Genomic DNA, 26,880 nt, shown 5'->3' on the forward strand with positions numbered 1-26,880 from the left:
TCATAACTGATGATCGTAAAATGAATAAATTAATGAAGAAAAATACACACAAAAAAAGAAAATAATTTTAAGTACAGCTACGAGACCTCAGTTTTGTCCTTGAGGAGAAACTATACACCATCAGGATTATAAATCCTAGAACTCTTGACCCACCACCTGCAACAGCCTGCATCCCCCTTCCTGCCACCCCTTGCCCATAGGTTTTGGAGGGAAATAAATGCCTGAAGAACAGATTCAAAGAAACACTTTACCAGCCCAGGCTTTCACCTCAAACTTCAGTGTAGTCACTAGATAACTAAAAACAGAGACTAAAAATTTTACAGACTAAAAATTCCTTTTGCCTGGGATGCCTGGGTGGCTCAGTTGGTCGAGCATCTGCCTTTGGCTCAGGTCATGATCCCAGGGTCCTGGGATCGAGTCCAGCCTCGGGCTCCTTGCTCAGCAGGGAGCCTGCTTCTCCCTCTGCCTCTGCCTGCCGCTCCCCCTGCTTGTGCTCTCTCTCTCTCTCTGACAAATATATAAAATCTTACATAAATAAATATTCCTTTTGCCCAAAGTAAACAGGCTTCAGTGACCTAGACTAGAAACTTTTCTCTGAGGCTGATCTTTTGACCTCTTGACCTCTTGACCTTTTGACCTTTTGACCTTTCAGGAACCCTAAACATTCCTTCAGGTAGAAGAGAGGTAAGGAAAGAAACTGAAGGAAAACCACACCTAGGGAAGGCAAGAAACCTTTTAGGGTAACTAACAGTCCTAGTCTGCCCGGGACTTCCCTCGTTTGAGCACTGAAAGTCCCCAGGAAACACCTCAGTTCCAAGCAAACCAGGACCTAACAAACCAGGCCTCAAATCCTCCTTGGGCTCCTTTTCCTCTGAGCCCCAACCAAGTTCCCCCTTGCCCTTCAAGGTGAGAGAGGGCTGTCTTCTCCTCAGAAGCTAAAGGAGAGGTACCAGACTTCTCTTACCACAATTCACAGGGGAAGAACAGAAGCAGAATCCCAGAAAGAGAGGGTCCAAGAGGCATCCAGAAGAGCATTCCACACAGATGCAACAGCTTTTAACCTCCTCATACCATCGGCTCCACACACCACTGCGACCCAGGGCTTTCCCGGGATCTAAATTGCGATTCAGATTTTACTTCAAAGATTTGGGCCATATCTAGGTATCCCTCATATCGACTCACTTTTCGTTATGCTCATTGTTTAAATACACATATTCAAAAAAATCGTTTGCTGAATCTGTGCCACCAGAAAACTTCACATCACTATCATCAATGGGAAATCAGTCCCACCTGCCACAAAAAGAAGGTACATATTAGGTATATACTAATAAATATTACCTGAAGCTGGTACTCCTGGCAGCACACTCCTCAAGCAAGGTTTCCTCAGCAGTGTCTGGAAGAAGCCTGAGGCTCCTCCTAGAGGTCAGACTGTGCGCTTCACACTTCCCCAGGGGTTTCTTCCAGCTCCTTCTACAGATCAGAGTGATTTTTCTTTTAGCACCCCCTATTGGTTAGAGTGTGGAGTTATTGTTTAACAGAATTTTATTGAGCGACTGTTACATTTTGGTTGCAGTGCCAGCCGCCCAGGCTACAGGGGAGAAAACAGGGAGCGATTTGGGGTTTGTAACTGAGCAAGGCTTGGAAGAGCAGGGAAGGAGGAAGTTAGATTTAAGCACAGACCGTGCTGCCTGCTTGTCTCCATTTCCTCAGCACCCCCCCCCCATTCAAGCCACAGCAACCCGACTTTTGTCACTTCCACCTGACCAAAAGCACACTAATAAAAGTCTCTGGGGGACCTAATTATCAGACCCAATGGGAAGTTTTTGGTCCTCAACTTAAGGGACCGTGGAGACGAGGCTTTCCTTAGCTCCACTAAGTGTTGGTTTGTTTCTCCAGGTTTTTCTTCTACCGCTCTTGCTTCCCCATCTCCCCTTCTTAGATGTTGTGCCTGCCAGGACTCTGTCTTTGACCCTCATCTCCATTAATCTGGCTACTTCCATCTACATGCACAGCTTCCACCTCCATAAGCCGAATCTTGGATCCTAAAAGACCACATGTGGCCCCATTTCTCTCTCCGGCCTCATTTTATTCTATTAGCAAATTACTTCTCTCTGTGTGATGACAGCACCTGTGTCCTATTTCCCTCCACCCGACTCCCACCGGCGCCCCGGATTTGTACTTCAAGATTCAGCTTCCGGGTTACCTCTTGGGGCATTCTGGAAGCACAGCCCAGGTTCTGTTAGGTGCTCTCCCTCCGTGTTCCCCTTCACACTCCGTGCTTCACGCAACACCAGTGCTTCTAACGCTTGGTCTACTTGAGCACGAACGTAATCTGCATTTAGTTCCCAGCACAGGGTTCAGTACGTATTTGTCAGATTGACGAATATAAGAGATCCCTGAGCTGTGAACCATTCAACACAGAGGAAGAGGAGCTTGGGAGTGGTCGCTGGGATAGGTATGAGCCAGGGGGATATTTAAAGCCTGAGGATGTAACCCTTCTTCCCTTTCCCTACCACAGAGGCAGCCAGGGCTGGTGGGACTGGAGGGGCATCAGGGTCAGCGCAAGGAGGTGGCTGGGGCTGAGGAGGCAGCCAGGGTCAGAAATTGTTTACATACAGGGGAAATGAGCAGTCATATTGAGGATAAAGGGAACCAGGTTTGTCCCTATCAGAGAACGGAGTTACAAATATGGATAGGGTGGACACTGGAAGGAACCCTGTGGTGTTGAACTGGAATCGGAGGTACCAGTTTAAACTCACTTTTAATAGATGAACAAAAGTGTGTGTGTGTGTGTGTGTGTGTATACACACACATTTACATAGATTTTCTTCTCTGAGAAAGCCTTTAAACCACGATGCCCTGGTAGCAATGATTATACTTAATGCCTACACCTTGGCTTTGAAATACCATTTTCCATTAAAAGGAATCGGGGTTCCTTAGAGAAATGTCTGATCCCAAGGCTGGGGCAAAGAAAGTATGACTCTGGGACATCTTAAGCCAGGTAGTGAAACACTGCTCAAAAAACCCTGAGATCTGTCAAAAGGACACAGGAGCCAGCTTGGAGGGGTTCTCAGCTGTCCAAATCCGAGATGTGAATATCAAAATAATGAAAATGATTTTTAAAAGATTTTATTTATTTATTGAGACTTTATTTATTTATTGAGAGAGAGAGAGAGAGAGAGAGACACCACCCACATGTGAGTGGGGGTTGGGAGAGAGAGGGAGAATCTCAAGCAGACTCTGAGCTGAGAGCAGAGCCCCACGCAGGGCTCGATCTCAAGACCCTGAGACCGTGACCTGAGCCAAAATCAAGAATTGGACGTTTAACCAACTGTGCCACCCAGGCGCCCCAATAATGAAAATGATTTAAAACCCACTGACTAAAATAGGAGTCCATGGGTCCACACTGATGCAAATAAATGAAGGGAAATTTTTTTTACAGTAGAATGCCAACTGATAAATGTAGAAAGAATGACAGAATGAGGGTCACCATCAGGTCGCCATCCTACTACCATCAGGCACGAAAGATCAATGGATACTAAAACTAGTGAGTGAAAGTTTGAGGAAACAGGACTATTTATATACACTGCCAAAGTATCTCCACACAAAGTTATTTTATTAATTTCAAAGGGAAAACATTAACTGTACAGGAATCTGGCAGACACCACCTTAACTGAAGGATCAAGGTTACCATCACCAGTAATAGGACAGTGACAGCATGTGCCTCCCACAATACACTGAACGCAGCATCGCTTCTGTGGTATTTCGGCCCAGAACACGTAACCTGAATTTAATAACTAGGAAACATCAGTCAAACCTAAATTGAGGGACATTTTCAAAATTGGCCAGACCTTTTCAAAAAAATAGGAAAATCACAAAAGGAAAGGCTGGGGGACTTCCAGACTGTGGGAGATCAAAGATGCCTAACAACAAAGTGTAACACATAATCTTGGATTGATTCCTGGTCAGAAGAAAAGATCTTTTTCCTTTTGGCTAAAAGAGCATTACTGGGACCACAGGCAACATTTGAATGGAGTCTCTAGATTATATGGTAGCTTTGTATCAAAGGTAATTTCCTGATTTTGATAGTTGTAATATGGTTGTTGTAGAATGTCCTAAATAGTCTTTAGAAAATATACCAAAGCAGGCAAGGGTAATGGGGTATCGTTTCAGTAACTTCTCCGATAGTTCAGAAAAAAGATGTGAATACTTAAGTATTTACTCACACATATGGGAGAGGGGGAGAGAGAGAATCATAGAGTGCACATGGTGAAATGTTAACAATTAAGGAACCTGGGTGAAGGATGCACAGGAATTCCTCGTGCTATTCTTGCCACTTTTCTCTAAGTGTGAAATATCCCAGTTCGTGTTTTTAAGATACTGAATAGACAACTGAGTGTTTAGAACCTGAGTCATGCATAAAAGGCTTTCATTTTTCACCTGTCAACCCCCCATCTTATTCATAAGACTAAACTGTTTTGGAACCTGTAGGGAAAAAAATTTGAAAATAAATATGTATGGCCTTGGCAAAAACTGTCTAAATTGTCCAATTCTACCAAATGTTCGTGAAAGTTTGACAGATTATGTGGAGAGGTTTCTTTTTGTTTTGGAAATGGCCCAAACCTCAATGCAGCTATTCTTCTGTGCTCCTTGGTATCATTTTACTTCAAACTTGACTGCAATTAGACACAGAACATGCGATACTAGGACGTGGAGGCAGAAAATAATTATTAATAAGGATAAAAGAGACAGGCCTGAAAAACTTTTACAGAATTTTATGCATGTATACACACTTTATTAAATATGCATTCTAAGATAACACAAGGTCAGCATTTCACAAAACTTCCTATTTATTCCAAAAGCAGTTATCAAGAAACACAGTAAGATTATATGTTAGTCAAGCAAAAAGAGCATCTATAGGATTTTCTTATCAGATCATCTCTCGTACTTGCTTTCAAATAGAAGCCTGAAATATGATATATTAGAATAAGAGAGAATTTTACTTTATAATAATGACCACTTTTCAAATATTAGACTTCATATAAAAATAAGGGGTACTGTCAACAAAGTTCATCTGAAGGTTAGTATCTCTATCTTTTATTTATTCCAAAACGATCCCTGCATAAAACTTAACTTTCTAGTCAATTTGAACAATAAAAACGAACCTCGGTTTAAATGATGAAGTGACTCATCTCGTCTCCTAGTTCTCACACTAGTACTGTTAACGACTTCATTTTCCTGTCCCAATTCTCACCCACCGCTGAATTTCAAAAAGAAATTTAAATGCCATCACATTCCGAAGGTTGTTTCTTACGAGTCCTAATTAGAGCCAAAAAATCATGGCCAAAAGTATCCCTTTAAGGCAAAGAAGACAGTAGGGCGAAGGTGGATGAATATCCTGTAAAAGAGAAAACCATCTCTCGGCATTATATGGGCAGAAACATCTGAACGTGGTTCTTTCAGGAACAGAAGAGCTACACTGAATACCATTGAAGTAGTTTTTCTTTAAAATGGCACGCTAGGGAACACGCCTCATACTATGTACACTTATGTTAGGCTTGAAAGGTAATGGACTTTGCACAGGTGAAAGCAATAGGAGAAATCAAGCCATTAATGGCCATCGTGGTGGTTATTACAGTTTAAAATCAACATCACATCTGATGCGGGAACAGAACTACTTACTGCAAGCTAAGTGATACGCTCTTGTAAGTCCAAGAGGATAGATTTCCCTTCAAGCCATACAGTAGGACTACTCTGTGAGGACCCTCAAAGCACATCATCTTCCATTAAAATTCAAGAATCTTTGCCTTCAAAGGACACAGAGGCAGTAGTTTTCATTTCTTACGTTCGTTTCAAAAGTGGAATATTATGATCCTAGCAGGCAAATTTGCATATTAAACACAGACGATCCAACCACGATGTCTGAACATTAAAACAAACCTAGCACAACAGATATTTTTACACAGTTTTAAATAATAAATAACACAACAATAGATTACACTCGGTTTTTTTGTTTTTTTTTTAAATAGCTCTATCAGGATTTTCCTCTTTTAAAAATTAAATAACTTATAGTACTTCAGACTTACTATCATGTACACTGTTCACAGCTCAAACAGCTTCTTCAAAGCAAAATGCACAGTAACATCGACTTTTTCATCTCCTAAAAGCTTCCTCGTAGATATTAAACTGCCCTTACTAGGAGGCAGCATCAACAAGAACTGGATTCGGACTCTGGTGGCAACACGATAACCCAAACACAATTGGCAGCAGCACGCAACTCACCACGTGACAAAACCAACAAATCCAATGACAAAAAAGTAATCAAGAAAAAAAAAGCAGCAATCGAAACAATATGTGGCAATCAGACACATAAAGCCCCCTTTTCTCCCCTACCTTATGACATCCAACTTTACAGCACAACACTGTACCCCGAGGCACCCCAGGCCTCATAATACCACCCGAAACAAGCTGTCAAGCTCCATGTACGCTTTTCTACACAGTGCTCTGTGTGTAAATAACATTATTCATTCATTTGTAGATGCTCCACACATCTGGTCAAGGCAGGAATCTCTTCTCCTTGATAACACCACCTAGAAACATTAATAATATTTTATATATTCCTTCGGGGAACAGGTTTGGGGAGAAAAATATCAACTGTGGTGGCTAAGGCATAAGAACCTGTGGTGAGTCATCCAGGCATCCTGTCAAGTCCATTTACATTCTCAGCACTAAAATCAATCCTCACGTCATACACTCCACCAGCAAAGAAGCGATATGGATAGTAATGAAAGCGACTATGTGTTTCTTCCCCGCTGTGAGAAATGGCAAGTAAGCAGCTCAAACAGGAAAGGGAAACAAAATGATGTACTTTAAGCTGATGCAGAAAAATAAAAATTTAATATAATCGAAAGCAATCCATCTATTATTGTGAAATAAAGAAATCTGAAACTATGTAGTCAACAGAAAACAAAACAAAACAAAACAGTACAGAACAAAAAACCAAATCTCTCAAGCAAGAGAATTTCTGATCAACTTTAGCTGTCGTGTCACTGCTGGGAAAAAGAACCACTGTTGAAAATACACACCAGTGCTTTCCTTAAACGTATAGACTCTACAATAGGTGCCCTCAGAGGCACTGAGGAAAAAAATATAGATATACTCTCATCAATCGAAAATGAGTATTGGATATTTAGTCACTAGATCCAAAATGAGATCAGCAAAAAGAGACATAGTAAGGTCACTACACTCGTAAAATTGAACTTTAGAGAAGAGCGATGCCAAAAAGAATGGCATCAAAATGGTTTGTTTTTGTTTTTAAGTCTGTCACACTTTAATCCTCATTAGGGATCAAAGTTCTCTGCGTTCCTCACTGAATGTTTTACGTAAGGAACAGCAGTTAAAACGCTGAATCAGAAATGGGTAAGTCACTTGGGTGAGAGATCATCCATCAAGATGAACGGAGAGCATGAATTGGAGCATGCTACTGGAGACTCTGCAGTTGTGCTGCCTTTAGCCAGTGAGTCTGAGGATAAGCCACTGCTGCTACTACTGCCATCCAAAATATCTGAACTGAGGACAAAGCAAAAAGAATTATAAGCAGATGCATCTATCAGGGTCAAGGTAAACATAACATGCAATGACACAGTTTCAAGAACTCACACATCGGTAAGAGCATTTGTAAATAATAAAAAGCATAAGCAACAGCAATGAACTACATAAGGTACTCTATTCGGATACCTGCAAAAACAAGGTCACAGAAATCCAAAGTAGGACATTCAAGGTTCTGTATCACTTTAGGGCTCTCTTGGAGGCACCAGAACGTCCAACATACAGTAAGCATTCCTCTTGATGTGTCATGATTTGGGTGAGGGAGTTCCCTTACCCTCAGCTCAAGAGATTGCTATATTTAGATTTATCCTCTTCCCTTCTCATCAGCCTTCGAGTAAGAGGACTGGTTACTCACTGAGGTACCCTGGACCGTCTGAAGTACTCTAGTAAGTATACCGCTTCATGGTTCCTCCACTCGAGAACACGGTTGTTCCACTACTCTAGATTTGACCACTTCCCCATTCCCAAGATGCCCTCAATTCAAACACGTTTTTTTTCTAATTTGTCCCTCCACTGTTTGTCTTTTATATTCTTCTCATTTGATGAATTTCTGACATAGTTTCCTTTTCTCTTACTTTCAGAACCCAAAAGTGTCCCTGATATCTCTACAAGCCTCCTTCAGTTACTACCCAGTTAGGCTGCTAAAAGGAATGTTCTATAGCCATGGGACCCAATACCCTCACCCTCCATTTGCCTCTTTGATTCTGATAGCTAGCTTCTGTTCCCATCCTTCCATCAAAACTCCTGATCTGGGCATCAGAGCCTCTAGAATCCAGCCCAGGGATGCCTTACCCATCCAGCCCAGGCTCTCGTGGCTGTCGACCATCCATATGGCCTGCTTCGTAAACTGGCTTCATCCTTCAGTATTCACAATTAGGAGCCTTCACAATTTCACACCAGGCTGCCTTTCCAAGTCCCATCAATCCAACATATAAGTTCAATGCTCTATATATCTGGCCTGAATTCACTCCTTCACTTATTCTAATATTTACCGAGTACCTGCCAAGTGCGGGAAGTATGCTAGGTATTAGAAATACGATGGCGTCTAAGATAGGCATGGTCCCTGCCCTCATGGAACTTACAGTACAGTGCAGGAGACAGACATTTAAGTAATCATGCTAATACATATGTAATTTTTGATCAAAGCAATACAAGCGAGATACAAAGGCTCTGTGAGTATATAACATGGGTAACCTGATCTAATTTGGAGGAACAGGAAGGAACACGTTCCCCAAAAGTGATACTTGAGCTGTCCTCTGAAAGACAAGTAGGCATTAACTAGGTCTGGTTTGGGAGGAAGCAAGGGTAGTTTTAGGAGCCGAAAGCAGGCTAGTGTTAAGTACAGAGAGTGAGAACACAATGAGAGACAAAGCTGGAGAGGTAGTTGGGCAGTTTTAGGATTTACACACACTTTTTTAATTTTGAAAAGGGAAGCAAGCATAGAATTGGAGAAGGAATAATGAATCAGGAAATATGGGTTCTAGCTGAAGTCTGGTCACTAGCTCTTTTATAAAAGCCCACCCTAGTCTAATATGCTCTGAGGCTAAATATTGGGAGTCTTTAATATGATCACTTTTATGGATCTCCAAGTTAATACGCTTCCGGTGTTAAGCAACCCATGGTACATTTGGAAGTTTCTGGGCCCTATACTCTACCCCTACCTCAACAACATATAACCCTCTCCCCCCACTTCTCTGCTATTTTTCTATTGCCTGTGGATTGTTTTTAGGTGGAGACAGAATACAAATAAACTTTGGAAAAGTAAACATAAGAATGGAAACAGTACAGTCCACGGTACTCCCACTCTATGCTCACTGCTGTGAAATGCATCATTAATAACAGCACTTTTAAGTAAGAAGTTCAGAAAATTTAGCTGGCGCTGCTATTTTTTCAACCCAATGGTAAAATAGGTCTAAAATATGAATTATTCAAACTACTGAAAGAAAGTTACACAGATAATCTAAGGCATTGGAAAATCAAAAGACCTTTATATTTGCCTTTGGAACATATGTGATTTTTCCTCCTGCAGCATTTTGCCTAGACTAATATTAAAATGAATTTACTTTCCTAAAGCACATATTGGCCGGGCAGCCGAAGGACACGCTCTGTGCTACTTGGCAGGAAGAAATAGGCTTAGATTAAAATTTGGCCACCAAGCAGATAATCTGAATATAAATAAAGACTTTCTTATTCCAACCACCAGACTTATGGTGAGCCCTGGGTTAAAAGATTCCATTTGTAACAAGACCTGCTTGCTTAAGGTGAATCCTGTATTCATTCAAAAACACAGAACACGCTCATGAGAAGAAAGCACTCATCTAACACGGTTGATTACCTTAAGAGAAATAAGCTAACAGGGAAATTACCAAGAAATTGCCGAGAAAAAAAGAATACAAATCTGAACACTTCGTTTCACATATTCCTTTTCAGGAATTTCTTCTCTATTATTAAATATGAACATAGGAAAAATTGTGTTCATGAATAGTAAAATAACATACTTACATTTAGCCTCCAGTTGAACTGAGATTCAGAACTTGGTAAACCGTTAACCAGGTATTTTCACTAAAGTCTAGTTTCTGTTCTAATAAATCTGACACTACAACACACGGTCATGGAAGCAGAGACTACAGGTCATAGATTACCCACTGTTGGTAAATCCATGTAAAGCCAAGACTTACGTGATTTTTTTATTCAGAGAGAGATCCCTGAACAAAAGTGACTTCCACAGCGTTCGTTATTAAACCTTCTACCAGGCCTTCTAAAAGCAACAAAGTATGGTCCAATTTGACTTTATCTTTTTCCTTTCCTAGCTGAAGCTCTGATGGAGGCGTTAATGGGCCTCAGACTAATGGCTGAAAGCCAGACAATGCAAGGAAAGCAAAGGACCTAGACAGTTCGAACTGGACATAGGAATACACGAATCAAAAATAAACGAATTCTAATTCATTCCAGCCACTGAGTATACATATTGATGCAATATCTGAACCACACAACCAAAAATACTTATGACTATTAAGGTACTGCCCTCAGTCTAAAAAAAATAAGGGTGAAAGTGTAAGAGAATTATTAAAACACTCAAATGATAAAGTAACAACAAAATCAGGATGTCCAGTGTGACTCGTGCTATAATACATCTGGTTGAGCCACTTTGTGCCTTGTCCAGTCAATAAACTGGGTTCTGTCGGGTTAAGGACAGGCAGGTAAAGGCACTAGAAATTAGCCACAGCCCTATCAACCCCTGCACAGACTCTGGTATAAGCTAAGACTACAGGCCTGCTTTTCTGGTCTCTACTATCTTATCTTAGAAAGATCCAACATTACATTCTGCATAACTTCTAAGTTTTTAAGATCATTCATTTAAATTTAATAATTCCCATAGTCCCCTTGGGGATAGGAATTTAAACGTACCAGCACAGATGTCTAAGCTGCTCACTTAAACACGTTTAAGGTATATGTGTATACGGTTCTATTATTAAACAAATCATGATTCTTATTCTTTGTACACGTCACATATTCCTGATTAAATTTTCTTGCCATGACACATATACAATTAAAAATAATGTGAAAATCACTAAGTGAAATCTGGTGAAAAATGTTCAAATAAAACTATAAAGGTTAAATCAGCAGTCACACTAACACTGATGCACTGGGCAAGAAATTCATGGGAGAACTTTTCCTCTCCTGTATGAGAAACAGACTATCACTTAACCTACATGGCTACTGGCCCTCAAAACAGATAACCTTGTTCCCAAAAGAACGAGAAGCAGAACAAGAGTCCCCAACACACGAAAAGAATCAACGCGCCATGGAAAGGTATACTTCCGAGCTATGATCAAATTCTTGAGGTTCCGAAGAACTAAATGCAGAATGACCTAATTCCTGCCTTGTGGTTGACAACTTTCCCCAGATTTGGTTGGCAAAGGTTTCAGAGTTTATAACTAGTAAAAAATATGCTATCAAGAGCGGGCCTACTATTCGTTTGGGCAGCAGTAGCTACATTGGACACAAACCCCAAATAGTCTATACTCAAACTTCATGTTTAATTTACACTTCAAAGATGTCAGTTTTATTTTTTTAAATATATTCTTTTTTAAAAAGGATTTTATTTATTTGACAGAGAGCACAAGCATGGGGAGCAACAGGCAGAGGGAGAGGGAGAAGCAGGCTCCCCACTGAGTAAGGAGCCCAACGTGGGGCTCCATCCCAGGACCCTGGGATCACGACCTGAGCCGAAGGTAGACGCTTCACCGACTGAGCCACCCAGGCACCCCAAGATGTCAGAGTTTAAAGACTGTTATCTAATATATAAAGTTTTACTTAAAGTTTTAAAACCCGTCTTTCCTTTGTGGGGTGGGGCAGGGAACAAACTACAACAACTGAAACGATGAGATACCATCTACTAATGATCCGGTACCTTTTCTGCTCCCTAAAATGTATAAAAATGGTTTCCTTGATTATCAAGTAGACTGGCTATCCTTGGCAAAAGAAACCAGAACACAGCTAGTCTCTGTCTCTGTCCCCATTTCTAAGAATACGGACGTCTGATCAATGAAACTGCATTACAGAGAAAGGAAAAAAAGCAGGATCCAATTTTTACAAATCATGAATAAATCTTGTTTAAAATCTCTTCACTGCAGACAAAAATGTCAGCAATATTAGGATACAAGGTGTCCCAAAAGTCAGAGCAATTTTAAGCTTTAGTACCCTCACGAGTCCAGATGCTACAAACTTACTGAAAACATCTTTTAAAGCTTAATTGCTTAAATGTCTTTCACACTTAGTTTTGTGAATTTGGAGAAATACATTTCTTTTTAATCTATTACCTGAGCCACACGTTGGCTTGTTACTGCTCTGACTGGCCATGAATAAAGCAAATCTTTCCAGGGAGAGGCAACACTTTTTGTCTTTATGGATCAAAAGTGCCCTTGATCACCAATGTCGACGGCCCTAGGGCTCTCATAGCTAGTCACAGCTCTAAGGAGAAAGAATGGGAGTGGTGGCAACAGAAATAGGACCCTCACCGTAGCCACCATTGTTGACAATTGAGCTTTTGCTATTCAGAAGAATAAACGTCTGGACAAGGAAGGGGTGAGGACCCTTGGGACGTCCCAGACCCTTCTCTTTCCTTTCTTCTTTATTTGTCTGAACCTGTTTTATGGCACCTTGTAGGGTCAGTCTATGACAATAGTTTTTTAAAAAATCACTTCACCCTGTACGTTTTCGGCTTGGCAAAATGCCTCCCTATCTTTTCCCTAACTTGGTTACTTGGTTAGCAACTGGGTAAGCAAAGCTATTTATAATATCATGTGCCTATATTAAAACACACTTTACCATAAAAGTGATAGGCAGTTTCCACTAAGTATAGAGTTTCATCCACTAGTCCTCTTGACAAGCTCTAGAAGTTTTCTCTTTGCAATCATCTACATACCTGGAAAGGCACTCTATACCAAAATTAGCACACTGAGCTACCAAGGACAGACACAGATGAGAGAGAAGAGAGACTGTGGGGCTGAAAATAGCTAGAACAATCTAAAAGGCATCTGTTCCAAGGTTAGAACAGTACTGATCAACGAGTCTAATAAACTAGAAGAATCCCTGACTTCTTGGTCAACTAGAAATACAGGTTATCTTACACAAAACAATAAATACATGATCTGGAAAGACAATCACTAATCCTTATACCTTATAAGTGGTGTGCACAATTCTTCCATTTAGAGGACACCATCTTTATATTTTTAAAGTAAATGCACTTTTGGGCTCTTAAAAAAGATTCTCAGCTATAAAACTCAGGAAACAAAAAGTCTTGAAAGGCACTACACAGTTATGTCTAGAACACAGGTGCTCAGTGAGTTGATTAGAAATATGTACTGAGGGGGCGCCTGGGTGGCTCAGTCGTTAAGCATCTGCCTTCGGCTCAGGGCGTGCTCAGGGCGTGCTCAGGGCGTGATCCTGGCGTTCTGGGATCAAACCCCGCATCAGGCTCCTCCGCTGGGAGCCTGCTTCTTCCTCTCCCACTCCCCCTGCTTGTGTTCCCTCTCTCGCTGGCTGTCTCTCTGTCAAATAAAATCTTTTTAAAAAAAAAAATCTCTCTTAAAAAAAAGAAAGAAAGAAAGAAATATGTACGGAGGAGCGCTGGGGTGGCTCAGTTGTTAAAACATCTGCCTTCGGCTCAGGTCATGATTCCAGGGTCCTGGGATCGAGCCCCACATTGGGCTCCCTGCTTGGCGGGGAGTCTGCTTCTTCCTCTCCTTCTGCTGCTCCCCCTGCTTGTGCTCTCTCACTCTCTCTCTCAAATAAATAAATAAAATCCTTAAAAAATATTTAAAAAAAAAGAAATATGTACTGATTTCAAAATACTACCTGGCCACTGCCACTACCCCTTCCTTCCAATATGTATGTCAGCATCCCAGTACTCAACTTCAGGTATATGAAGAAGTTAACTTTTGCACGAGAACACTGAAGGGCCTTAAGTTAGATACCTAAACTCGGATGAGTAAGGCTAAAAAAAAAAAATTACGTAACTAGACCACAAGAATCAGGAAGTGTATACTAACACTTGTTTTCATACTAAAAAACAAAACCTTAGATAGGATTGTGACTGAACACCCCAAAACTTTCAAAAAGATTTTGTAACAACAGAAAACGCTATAGAAAATGCCATGCTTCAGAGGACGCTGGTATTCTCTAAGTCAAAGGGATATAATACAAAATGCAGGCAGAGCAGCTACAATCAATGCACTTTATCCACCGCAACCCAGAACCTCTTTCTCATGCCATCCAGCTGTTGCCGCTCTCCCGTACCATTAGCACCTACTGAGAGACGCTGACCTAACAGGAGCGAGGAAGGAAGCTGAAGGTGCCAAAAACATACACACACTTCCAAAGGAGTACTCAATGACTTTCAAATGATCTGCTTTTTTTCACTTTATCTGTACCTCCATGGAGCTTTCCCCTCCATACAGCATGAATAAAAAGTGGAATACTATCTCAAATAATCCCAATAAACTTTTGATGTGGCTCTTTTTCAATAGCTCATACCCTAACATCCTTTGGATTTGATTTCATTTTTTACCATGAACTGAGATCGGACAGTTGCGCAGCCTCCGGAGACAGCATACTGGTAGTGCCTTGGAAGAGCCTCTTGGGCTGGCTTTCTGTCTCCATTTCACCTAAAACAGAAAGAGATGATGCTATCGTAAAACAATTTTACAGATACTGGCATAGTGCTAAAATGGGATGACCTTTGTTTAACTAAAACCTCAGAATACTTCGTCAAGCCATTACTTCAAAGCTGTTTTTCCACATGATTTAAGGTGGAAGAAATATACTTCCATTAAACCTCAACCAAAAAGTAAGAAGCCCTAAAAAAAAAGAAGAAACAAAAAACAAAAACCTCCTTCTTATTTAACATGCTACAGATATAGTAATGTTCTTTAATAGAAGAGCAGAACACAGACTACATCGGACAAAATGAATCCAGGCTTACCCCAGCAGAAATAAAGATCCCCAAACAGCTGAAGCTCACAGTGAATAATGATTTATCCTAGAGAACTCGTAAAGACTACTGATTTTATATTATTTTAATATTGGAGTATTTCCCTAGTCGGAGTCAAATAGGTTAAAAAGTATGTAGTCTAATAAACGATGTATAAATCAAAGGTTGCTTTAGACTACTTAGTGAAAATAAACATTTTAAAAAGTAACTTTGAATGCTCATCTGTAACTGAAAGCAATTATTAATCCATTCACAAAATTGGTGTTGTACTGGCTACCTCAATCTTATAGATTATCTCAGAACATCTATAAGGTAGCAGAAAAACTTTGCAGCAATCAGAATAACAACATTTTGCCACCAGGAGTGCAAAGACTAAAAACCTTCAGTCAAGACAGAAAAAACCCCTTTCCAAATAAGCTATGATTTAAAACACACAAATACCTTAGTTTTGAGGCTCCTTATCTGAGCTTTAAAATGGAATATTAAATAAAATTTAATTCTTGGGCCTAACTGTATGCTCCAGTGGGAAATTATTAACTGTCAACTTAAGAGCCATATAAGATTCTTCTGATGGAAAAAGATCAAGCAAGAACAAATGCAACAATTCATTTTTTCCCCTCATGTTATCAACTAATTCATATTATCTTTCTTCTGGAGCTATGCTGAAAATTACTAACTCAGGAAAGGTTATATTTTTATTGCTTTTGCTATGCTTTAATATGGAGCTTTTAAAAGCTACTGCTGGGGGTAGTAAGGAGGGCACATACTGCATGGTGCACTGGGTGTTATACGCAACTAATGAATCATGGAACTTTACATCAAAAACCAGGGATGTACTGTATGGTGACTAAAATAATTAATAAAAAAATATTATTATAAAAAAAAGCTACTGCTGGGTTTTCAACAGCACCCCATTAGCAAAAGACTTTAGCCCTTTTTAGCAAAGAATTCCTCCATCTGCTGGTATATTTTGGAATAGCTTTGAAACTGAACAACCATAATAATTCCACCGACTTCCTGCAATATATCCAAAATTAATAATAACAATAATAATGGCTTTAATTTCCAGGTGTTATTTTCACCTAACAGCTCCTGAGAAGGTTAGTAGTATTGTAAATAATTCCTTGCAGTATTAAGGTAAAAGACTACTAGTTTATAAAACTCCTTCACTAAATACAAACATTGTCACCGTATCAAAACCTATTTTCCAGAGCACACCATTTTTAATTTTAAGATATCTGAAATATCATACTTTTTGACTCTGTGCATGTATGCTATTGGTGAAAAGTTTCTACCAAAGCTGCAAGTATCTGTTTACCTAGTATTAGGAGAGGGACTGTTTTCCTGGCCCCAAAGGTGATCTGCACAAAGAAACCACTTGCTGAATTGCTTTTTCAAAATTATGGTTAAAACTCTTGTTTAAAATGACATACGACACTTGCAATCATATGGATATAGCCCCAGGAATAATGACTCAACCTATGTTCATTTTTGTGCCTTTTTAAAACAGACTCCATCAGGGGCCCTCACAGGCATCTGAAACTAGCACCAAGGAAGATCAGTTTAGTTTAGTACCCTGTGGTTCAAAATAAGGTAATTAAGAGTACCCGCATGATATCAAAAACCCTATGGACTCGAACATGAGGCAGTCTCTCTGTGAGGCATAATTTGGTGGTGGCTTATATCTGAATATGCAGCATGTTTAGAGACCTATTTACTAGGACATAAGCACATACTTCTACAACGTATTAACTTGCATCTGTTTTCTATTCAGATCACTGAGAGGCAAAATTTTTGGAATATATATTGGTAATATGAATATATGAATAAGATTCAGTTATGAAGTGCAAAAAACATAGACAGTATCAGATAACTAATTTGCAAAATTTAGAATCCATAAAGCATACGTTGGGTAGAATATTTCACATTTCTTTAGGAAAAAAGGAATCATACCTTGAGCTGATTTCAGACAAATACTAATTTGTCATTCAAGCTCAACTAGGCTTAGTATCAGAAGTGTGACGCTTACCTTTTCTTTTCAGAGGACCAAGAACACTGGGCCTGATGCACTTGACTGGGCTCTGACTCCTCCTGCTTCAAAGAATAAACAGGAGGATGTGAAGTGCTTCTTAGATGCAAGATAAACGTTCGAGACCACCAAATAAATCAATAAAACTGACAGTCATCTAGAGAACAATTGAAAATGCCTGTGTTGTAAGTTGCAGAACTGAAATGCCAAAACGTGATGTGAGCGGGCCTATGGCACTCTGAAACAACACGGCGTTTTAAGCTATTTTTATTTTTATTTTATTTTTTTTTAAAGATTTTATTTATTCATTTGACAGAGAGAGAGACAGCCAGCAAGAGAGGGAACACAAGCAGGGGGAGTGGGAGAGGAAGAAACAGGCTCCCAGCAGAGGAGCCCGATGTGGGGCTCGATCCCAGGACCCTGGGATCACGCCGAGCTGAAGGCAGACGCTTAACGACTGAGCCACCCAGGCGCCCCTTAAGCTATTTTTAAAAAGCATTCTATAAGACAAGATATCTACAACAGTTTTTTTTTAAGATAAACCTTATTAAAAAGTTATTTGGATTTGACTGGTCTACAATCTTACCTTTTTTTCCCTTATCCTTACAAAGGATATATTTGTGTGTGTGTGTGTGTGTGTGTGTGTGTGTGTGTGTGTGTGTCTGGTAAAATGTCACTGGTAGAATATAGGTGATAGGTAGTATATGGATGCTCATTGTGTTCAATTTTGTTGTCTGTCTGAAAATTTCCAATAAGAAAATGCTGGGAGAAAAGTTCATCAGGAGAGACAAATTTTTGAAAAGCAGGTTCACTTACCGCATAAAGCGTCTCGGACTAGGAACAGGACTTGGTGGCAGCCCGCTGCTGCTCACAAACATTTGTAAGGATGGTGAAAAACATTGCTAGAAAAACACATATTTACTATTAACATAGCTCTAGTGCTCCAGCTTTCAAAGGGTTCTCAAGATAATAGAAACAACATCCTTAGAATTGCTTAGCTGTCGGTGTATATCTACACATAGGCACGTGCGTGCACACACACGAGAATATATACATATATTGATAGACCATTTTTTCAAGTTACTATCATAGACTTTCATTAATTTTCCTCCTAGTCATCAGATTCTTTACAAATGAGGTGGTGTGTGTGTGTGTGTGTGTGTTTTAGGAGTAAACAGCTCAGTGTGTGAAAGACAGTTAACATCTTGTCAATGAGCCTACCTTTCCAAATCCTCTGGTGGGTGACGGTGCCGGAGAAACTGGAGTGAAGTCAATCCTTTTAGGAGAATATAGTTTCTCCGGCTTCTCAAAATCACTGTCACTCTGTAAACATAAAGCGTTATTTCCTCATAATTCACAATCCAGCACATCGCAGCACTTTACTACTCAAACATGCCTATATTTTTAGAATAGAAATGTATAGACTCTAATGTACAGAGTTTACAGACTCTAAAAAGTTGCAATCTCATGTTCTGGTGGAAAAGCAGAGATGAAAAATGAATACAAATTTGGAAAGGGCGGGGGACAGAAGGGTATGAAAAAAATTAACGAAGCCAATGAACAACATAAAGGTTTCCAGAAAATAAAAAAAACAAGCAAACATGGGATTAACTTTACCAGGCTCAAGCTCTCATCCCATGATTGGCTTATCTGCATTGCTGTCTGCACTTCCCTAAAACAAACAGAAATGAAAGGCCATCAGTGCTCAGGAACAAGACATACATCAGGCTAGGCCCTGTTCTTATTAAGCACTAACCGTTCATGTGCAGTTTCCCTGTTCATCATATCCATGCCCTCCTCCTGCAAAGACAAACATGGGCTGAAAACACAGTATTTATCCATGTGGTTCTCTACTTCGAAGAAAATTTTAAAAGACTTTCCTGCCTTTTTGACATCATCATAGCACAGCAGAATATTCTAAGACTGTCACCCCTGCCACATCTGTGTTTCACTTGCACACTCGGAAGAATTTCCAGCTGTCTGTGGCTACCCAGAGTGGCAGCCTGACTCACGTTTAATGGCTAAATCTTCAGAATGAACATAAAATCAAAGTGGACAATTCAGACAATTGTAGCTGAGCTAGGAAGTAAAATTTACCCTTTTGATCTGATGCAGTCTGCTACTAGGAACACGGTTAGGCGAGGATGACAGCAACTGGAAAGGAAAAGTAAACATTTACTGTTTTCTGAATCACAAAGCAGCAGTCGGCTGTCAGTCCCAGTGTCCAACCTCCTCCCAGGTAAGATTTCATATTCTTCTCAGAGATGTAGCTCTTTAGATCACTGAACGTTAACGCACTAGAGGCAGGACATTCAGTCTTTGGAAAGTACACCAGGTGTCCAACCTCAAAGCACCATCTGTCGCTAGACAGGCACTGACTTTAACACTTTCCCCAAATGAATGCAGGGCTGTGTACATTTATGTAAAAAAAAAAAAAAAAGATTCCAGGCCTTGGAAATATCCATTACCCCACTTAACTAAAATAAGGAACTAGGTAAGAAGGGAAAGAAAAAAACTGATTTTAGTACCAATGCACCAATGGAGGAAGATAGGCTCAGAAGCCCAGTATAATATTCTGCCTATGATCAGGGTTGATCGAAAACACTTTAAAACTGCAAGAAGAAGATTTTGCTTGTGTGATCGAAATCAATTCTAAAATTTGGTCACTACCACTATCACCACAAACTCTACTTACTAGCTAAAAAAAATCAATGTGGAAGGCAATGTGTATTTTTCAGATAACTGCTGCTTTTCCTTAGCTCATCATTTTTTGACAAATGATTTGGGGGGGGGCCAAATTACGTTCCCTCAAAATACTCACAATCTGATCACAAAACGAAAGGTACACTTCATCTCCTCAGCTCTTACAGGGTTCTAACAGCCATAATGTAAACAATTGCTACTTCTTTCCCAATTAAATGCAAATAAACCTGTAGTGCTATAAAACCATGAAAAACAACGACCCTGTTACAAGAGACCCTATCCTAATAAAATGTCTAAAAATCCTAACGTAGTGAGTAGTATAAAATGGTGATAAACTGCTCCAAGTTTTTTAGGCAAAAGCTAATTCAGGTGAAATTTTTTAAAGTTATACACTGAAATATGATTTTACCTCAAAGGATATCTCTTCAGTACCTACCCCTGCCTCTTACTTTTTCCTGTCCTAGGCTCTGAAAATAGAAGAACTTTAGGAATAAAATCCTCTAAATTGTTTTTTTTTTTACCACTAGAAAACTAATAGATGTTTACTGGTAAACTCTTAATAAAGGCCATTTGAAAAACACTAAGTGGGACGCCTGGGTGGTGCAGTCGGTTAAGCAACCGACTCTTGGTTTCGGCTCAGGTCGTGATCTCGGGGATCTTGGAATGGAGCCCCACACCGGGCTCCCTGCTCACCCAGGAGTCTGGTTGTGGATTCTCTCTCCCTCTGCCTCTGCCCCCCTACCCCTGCTGCCGTGTGCTCTCTCTCGCTCACTCTCTCAAATAAATAAATCTTTTTTTAAAAAAAAAAGAAAGAAGAACACTAAGCTACTAGGCAAGTAAACAAGGCAGGGAAGACTAACAGGATACCATGGAAGAGAGTATGGCTGTGTCCATCATAGAACAAAAGAAACCCCAGAGGCTGCGAAATCATCAGAAAAGCCAAAGATTGCAGAAAGCTGATGGCAGAGAAAGTCAGAAATTTAGACGCTGCGTCTATATGATGTACAACTTGTCAATGCAAGCAGAAGTGGAAAGAAGACTCAAAAGGGGGGCAGGGAAGAACAATGCTGCATCCAGTACTGGAAACAAGTGTTAACGTACAGGCTGAGAAAAAAGCCAAGCACCTCAAGGAGGGTGCTGGTTAATGGTGTTAAGTAAAGCAAAGAGCTCAAGTGGGTTAAGGAAAGAGGCCCCTGCCACTGGCATCAAGTTGTCACCAGTGACTTATTTTGCAAGAAATAAGATTTTATTTATTTAGTTTAGAGAGATAGAGCACATGCATGAGCAGGAGGAGCAGAGGGAGAGGGACAAGCCAACTCTGCACTGAGTGCAGAGCCTGAGCGGGGCTCGATCCCAGAACCTTGAGATCATGACCTGAGCCGAAAGCAAGAGTCAGACGCTTAACCGACTGAGCCACAGGTACCCCTCCAAGAACATTTTTTTAAAGATTTTATTTATTTGAGATAGAGCAAACAGGCGAGCGAGTGAGCGAGAAAGAGCATGAGTAGGGGGTGGGCAGAGGGAGAGAGAGAAACAGCCTCTCCACTGTGCTGGGAGCCTGACATGGGGCTCAATCCCAGGACCCTGAGATCACGACCCGAGCCGAAGGCAGAGGCTTAACCTACCGAGCCACCCAGGAGCCCCTGAAAACAGTTTTTTAATAGCGTGGTGATAGAGGTAGCGAAATCACAAACTGGCTGAGTAGTTGGCAAGAAACTAGGAGACAAGGAATGAGTGGCAGCGTGGTGTGGATTAAGCTCTGTGAAAGCTCAGAGGGGTGGAAGGAAACCAGGGAAAGAGAGAACTATGAAAAAAAGACAAGTTTGTGTTCCAGATATTAGATGTGTGAGTCAGAAGAAAGTGGGAGCAAAAAAGCCAGGGAAGGGGCGCCTGGGTGGCGCAGTCGTTAAGCGTCTGCCTTCGGCCCAGGGCATGATCCTGGCGTTCCGGGATCGAGCCCCACATCAGGCTCCTCCACTAGGAGCCTGCTTCTTCCTCTCCCACTCCCCCTGCTGTGTTCCCTCTTTCACTGTCTGTCTGTCAAATAAATAAATAAATAATCTTAAAAAAAAAAAAAAAGCCAGGGAAGAAGGGACTGGAGGGGAGACAACAGACCAAGCAAAGTGACAGGGGACTCAGAAAATCTAGGAACCGTTAGGAGAAAGCGCCACACATGAGGTAAAGACATTTTCAGGAGAAGCAAGCTGCCATGTATACAAGATGGCCGTCCGCATGCTCTGTGAACAGAGAAGGGTCATCTGCCGAAAGCGAAAGGTGTAGGAAGCTTGCAGAACGTTTTTTCAAAATTAGAATATTGCTTTGGAGAACAGCACGGAGCAAGTGGCACCTTGAACCCAAAATGCCCAGGAAGAATGCATCTCCTGGCCCTTCAAATGACCAATTCCTTGAAATTTCCCTACTCGTAATACAGGCAACACTTTTCCCCTGGTCACTAACAAATACAAGTTCAGTCCCCTGGAGTCCTCCTTCTCCCTGCATTTACACCTAATTCGTTGTCAAATCATGAAGAAACGACCTCTGCACGTCTTCCCATGCCAGCCCCCTCCTTTCCATTTCATTCCACACCTTGCTTCCGGCAGGTTAATATAAGACACAGGAAAGTGTATTAAGATTTATAGAGGGGGCGCCTGGGTGGCTCAGTGGGTTAAGCATCTGCCTTTGGCTCAGGTCATGATCTCAGGATCCTGGGATCGAGTCCTGCATTGGGCTCTCTGCTTGGCGGGAAGTCTGCTTCTCCCTCTCCCTCTCCCTGCTGCTCCCCCTCCTCATGTGCTCACTCTCTCTCCCTCTCTCTGTCAAATAAATAAATAAAATCTTCTAAAAAAGGATTTATAGAGGACATTGTGATATAATACATAAGGTGTAATCAGTGGCGATAAAAGTATCCAAAGGGTGCTGCGGAAGGCTTCCCGAACCAGGAAGCTCAAAAGGAGAAGGGGATGGAGGAAAAGACAACATAAGGATCAACAAAGAGCAGTGAATCAACATGGCTCCTCCAGCAAACTAGGTATTTTAGTGCAGCCAGAGAAAAAGGTATTTGTCAGGGGGCAGGGAGAGAAGAGCCTAGACAGAGTGGATAAGAATCTTCACATCTTAGAAAAGAGCAAAGTCAAGAGTAAAGAGGCAAATTCATTTTCCCTTCTTTGCTCTACTACTGATATCAGGAACATAGCTGTGTAACAAGTGGAAACATTTTTCATATACACAGCAAAATTAAATTCTATTTTCCAGTATCCTCAGGGAAGGTGACGTGAATCAAACCTCCAGGTAGCTAACATTTTCCCCTTTAAGTATTTTTAGCCACTTTGGCTGGAAATCTTTCTTGAAAGTGTTGTATTTTTTTTCCCCTTTCTTAAACAGATTTTACCAAACAGAATGGCACTGGCATATCTCTATTCTAATCCCAGCTCTGCCGCTTACCAATTATGTGATTCTAAGCAAGTCGCTTCTATCAGCTGAGTCTTAGCTGCTGCCTCTTTTAACTGGGAAAAACATCTTTTGTCCTGCCTACTTCACACGGGTTGCTATGAGAATGGAAAGTGTGAAAGGACTCTGTAACATGTAGAATACCATACAAGCACAGGTACTACCATAATTTAAGAAAATGTTAATGACCCAGGTATCTTTAAGAACATGAAATATTTTACAGTTCTACGCCAGCAAGACCCTCAGGGTCTATTAACGGGCTCTTAGCCCTTGTACTAAGCCACGGACTAATTTTTTAAAAGCCTCTTTCTGCTTTTCAGTTTTTCCCTCTCCTCCCTTGCTAGCAGCTATTAGTATACCTTAAACCCGAATGTACCTCTTCTGATTTGCTGCTTCTCCACACTACCGAGTTGGAAGCTTATTATAATTGTGCATAAATTTTAGATGATTCAGAGGTCAGAGAGGCTCCCTATAAATAAACTGATGAACCTTTGTGCACAGACTATGGAAATCAAGCGCAGCCATTCAGAGGTCTGTTTGCTTACATCTCAGATGTCTTCCAGAGCGCTGCAGCTCCTGGATAAGTGGGCTCCGCATGTGAAGTGCTACTATATAAAAAACCTCATCATAATTTCTCCCAATGCGACCAACTAATAAGGTGATCCCTGACAGCTCTGGCTATATAAAACAGTCACTATTGGCAACTCTACCGAGAATATAAATACAAGCATTATAAAGGAGATCTTACTTTGGATAAATAACACTGTCCAACAGATATGTGTCAGAAATAAATACTCTGCTACTGTCTAAACGATTTTTGCTTCCTAGGACAAATAAAGACCCCTTTTCTCAGCTACATTTAGAAGTTAATCCTGACTTACCTCATAACCATGATGCAAGTAGTGACAAACAAAACAATGAATGGTTTTTAAAAATACAAAGTCCCACAGCTAGGAAAAAACTTTAACCAGATCTCTTTTTTTGCACCAGAAGCTGAAAATGGCCACAGCATGAGCAAGGTAGGTAAAATAGTATTTTCCCTTTGTGAACAATGGTGCATAGCACATCATCTTAAGAACGAGTAACTACATTTGAAAGTGTTTTCCCCAATCCATACCACTAAAAATACTTACTTCTATACTTACCAGGCTATGACGGCTCATAATTGTTGTACTATTCCTCCGAGTTCTAAAGGTATAAGGTTGAAAAACCTGTGAAAGGTCACTAAAAAAATAAAAATAGAATTATTAACGTCTTCTCATTTAAGATATCCGCCAACTCTCTAGTCAACAATGAAATCTTCCAAGGCTCCTCATTTCATACAATGAATAAACTCCTCACCGACCTCTTCAGAGGTTCCGTGGTGGTGTGCTGTGGATCACAGGTTTGCCCAGATACTGAGCTCCTAAGTGGTTGGGGGGGGCGGCTAGGAGAGGTATGGGGCGGAGCTCCAGACTGGCTGCCTCCAGCTGCTTCTGGCCAGAGCTCACGCCCCCAAACCGGTTCCCACCAGACATGAGCAGCCTCATCTGTTTACCCCAGAGGACCTAAACATATTACTGCTTTCTGTGTGTGCTATGACGGTGAGAAGGGCTGGGGAGCCCTGTTCTACAGCACATCTCCCACTGTGGCTGTAAATATGTGTTCTGCCTGTGAACCTGCTGTGCAACTAAATAAACATGCCTGGAGTTTTGCTCATGTTGCCTCTTCTGCCTCCAGTGTCCTCCCTCCCACCACCATCGGCCCAAATCCTTCCTCTCCTTGAGCACCCATTTCAATGCAATACTCTCTGTGAAGCCTCTCTTCAATTCACAACCCTAATGCAATCATTCCCTCCTTTGAGTCCAAAGAGCACAAAGGGAAATGAGATGCTTGAGACACCGACTTTACCTTTTATTAAAGAAAAGTGTGCATGTGTCTTAAACTCTGTGGTAGAGGCCTTTTGTTCCTCTTTGTATAACGTCCCTGCAGTGCCTAGCAGAGTGCCATGCCCATGATAAGAGGTCAAGAAAGATTTTCAGGACTTAACTGAATTGGGCTTCAAGGGACCACTGAGATCACCTAATTCAGCTCTCCTAAGTTTCAAATGAGAAAACAGACACTCAGAAAGGCTAAGTGATTCACTCATGATCACAGTTAAGGAGAAATATTGGGACTAGGTCTAGTCTCCTGACCCCTTCTTCTGTCATATGCTACCCTGAAAGTAATTACTTGATTCCTGATTCAAAAAACAGTGTGTTACTTCTACAACAGTCTAAATGCAGGTCAGCAGGATCGCCCTAGCTCCTAGCAATTGCTTGTTTACCAGATTTAAAAAGACAACCCCCAAAGACCGATTTATCCCTACAGAATCAAAAATAAATGTAGAGCTGAAGACAGCATTAGGAAAGCAGTCACTCCATCATTCCCTCAGTTTCAAAATTTAATAAAAGAAAATGAGTTAATTCCATTTCCCCCCAAAATACAGATATTATAATCAGTTTGATAGACAAGAATTACCTATTTCTTTGCCTTCACTGTGCTTGATGAATGATTTTGGCTAATTCTACTCCCATCCCCTTTTTTGGACTAATTCCATTTCTACAAGGTCTCGCAAATTAGCTCTCTACTAAGATGAATTGTCTACTTATAGGACTGAAATGTAATAGGCTCAGGAGGTCTGCCAACTTAACCTTCACTACCGTAAGATTCTACCTTAAAATAGACCCTCTGGTGACTTATTCACATGAAAATACAAGACCCTACCACTAAAATTCAAGGGTTGAGTCTTTCCATTGTTTTCTAAAACCTGTATTTTCACTGACCTAAGCTACACGACACCGTTCCTTTTTTTATTCACTGGAATGCATTTCTGGCAGTTTTAGGATCTGAAAACGTTACAACAAATCCAAATCACTTAATGTGCCGTAAACACACCACTTGATTACAAGTTATTAGATAAATTGTGATTTATTAAAGTAAATGCTCTGTTAATGCCAGGGTTCCTAAACTAAGCTTAGAAACAGCAGCTCTTAGAGACAGGTGTCAAGTTGCAAGTCTAGTTCCAGGGGCTTCAGTCTGACATTCAGTGGTGTAAATTAGGCAAGGCAAGCAACCTGTTAGAAGAGCCAGAAGCGTCTTGTAGATCCTTTCGGAGTGGGCCAACAGAGCCCCAGGTAAAGGGGCCCCATTTTTCCCACAGTTCCCAGAGTTTGGGGTCAAACTTTCACTCCACCTTGGCACCCAAGTCACTGTTAAGCAAACAAGTCCCCACCCCCTCAGTTTAGAAAACCCAAACGAGCGCCAACTCTCACTTTAAGGAAGGAAGATTGCTTGCAGGGGGTCGAGGAGCCCCTGAACCCCGGACTTCATCGTCCCCAACCCTGCTCACCTGAGCCCATGGATCAGGGGAGCACTGCTGGATCTCCTCAGGGTGCCCCCATCAGATGTATCAGGCTCAAAGTCCAGCTCCATTTTCTCCTGAGCCATGTCGGAGACTTGCAGGCAGGCACAGCGGACAGTGCTCAGCTCCTGGTGCTTAGCTATGGACTCCCAAGACTCTCACTGCAGGACTGAGCTGCTGGGGACTGGCAGCTGGGGGCGGGGGCTAAGGGGCGGA

At 41.1% G+C, this 26,880-nt stretch overlaps 1 protein-coding gene across 7 annotated transcripts in view; it reads right to left on the reverse strand.

Moving 5' to 3' along the window:
* FAM122B (family with sequence similarity 122B) overlaps window positions 1-26,874 on the reverse strand; it is a 206,817-nt gene extending 179,943 nt beyond the window's left edge. For 2 of the 7 annotated variants that reach the window (XM_019799180.2, XM_034648950.1), the window contains exons 1-9: window positions 26,653-26,874; window positions 24,428-24,506; window positions 19,230-19,286; window positions 18,889-18,932; window positions 18,750-18,804; window positions 18,354-18,455; window positions 17,949-18,034; window positions 17,133-17,197; window positions 14,681-14,777 (exon numbers count right to left, since the gene is read on the reverse strand). In XM_019799180.2, coding sequence (XP_019654739.1) covers window positions 14,681-14,777; window positions 17,133-17,197; window positions 17,949-18,034; window positions 18,354-18,455; window positions 18,750-18,804; window positions 18,889-18,932; window positions 19,230-19,286; window positions 24,428-24,506; window positions 26,653-26,750 — 683 coding nt within the window. In that variant the 5' untranslated portion in view covers window positions 26,751-26,874. Of the gene's footprint in view, window positions 1-4,760; window positions 7,570-14,680; window positions 14,778-17,132; window positions 17,198-17,948; window positions 18,035-18,353; window positions 18,456-18,749; window positions 18,805-18,888; window positions 18,933-19,229; window positions 19,287-24,427; window positions 24,507-24,627; window positions 25,474-26,652 lie in introns of those variants that run through there. The other 5 variants (XM_002918744.4, XM_002918745.4, XM_011224357.3 and 2 more) reach the window with 5 other exon arrangements.
* Window positions 26,875-26,880: the final 6 nt, after the last annotated feature.

The sequence above is a fragment of the Ailuropoda melanoleuca genome, chromosome X (assembly GCF_002007445.2).
Source record: "Ailuropoda melanoleuca isolate Jingjing chromosome X, ASM200744v2, whole genome shotgun sequence".
In the NCBI taxonomy this organism is placed as follows: Eukaryota; Metazoa; Chordata; class Mammalia; order Carnivora; family Ursidae; genus Ailuropoda; species Ailuropoda melanoleuca.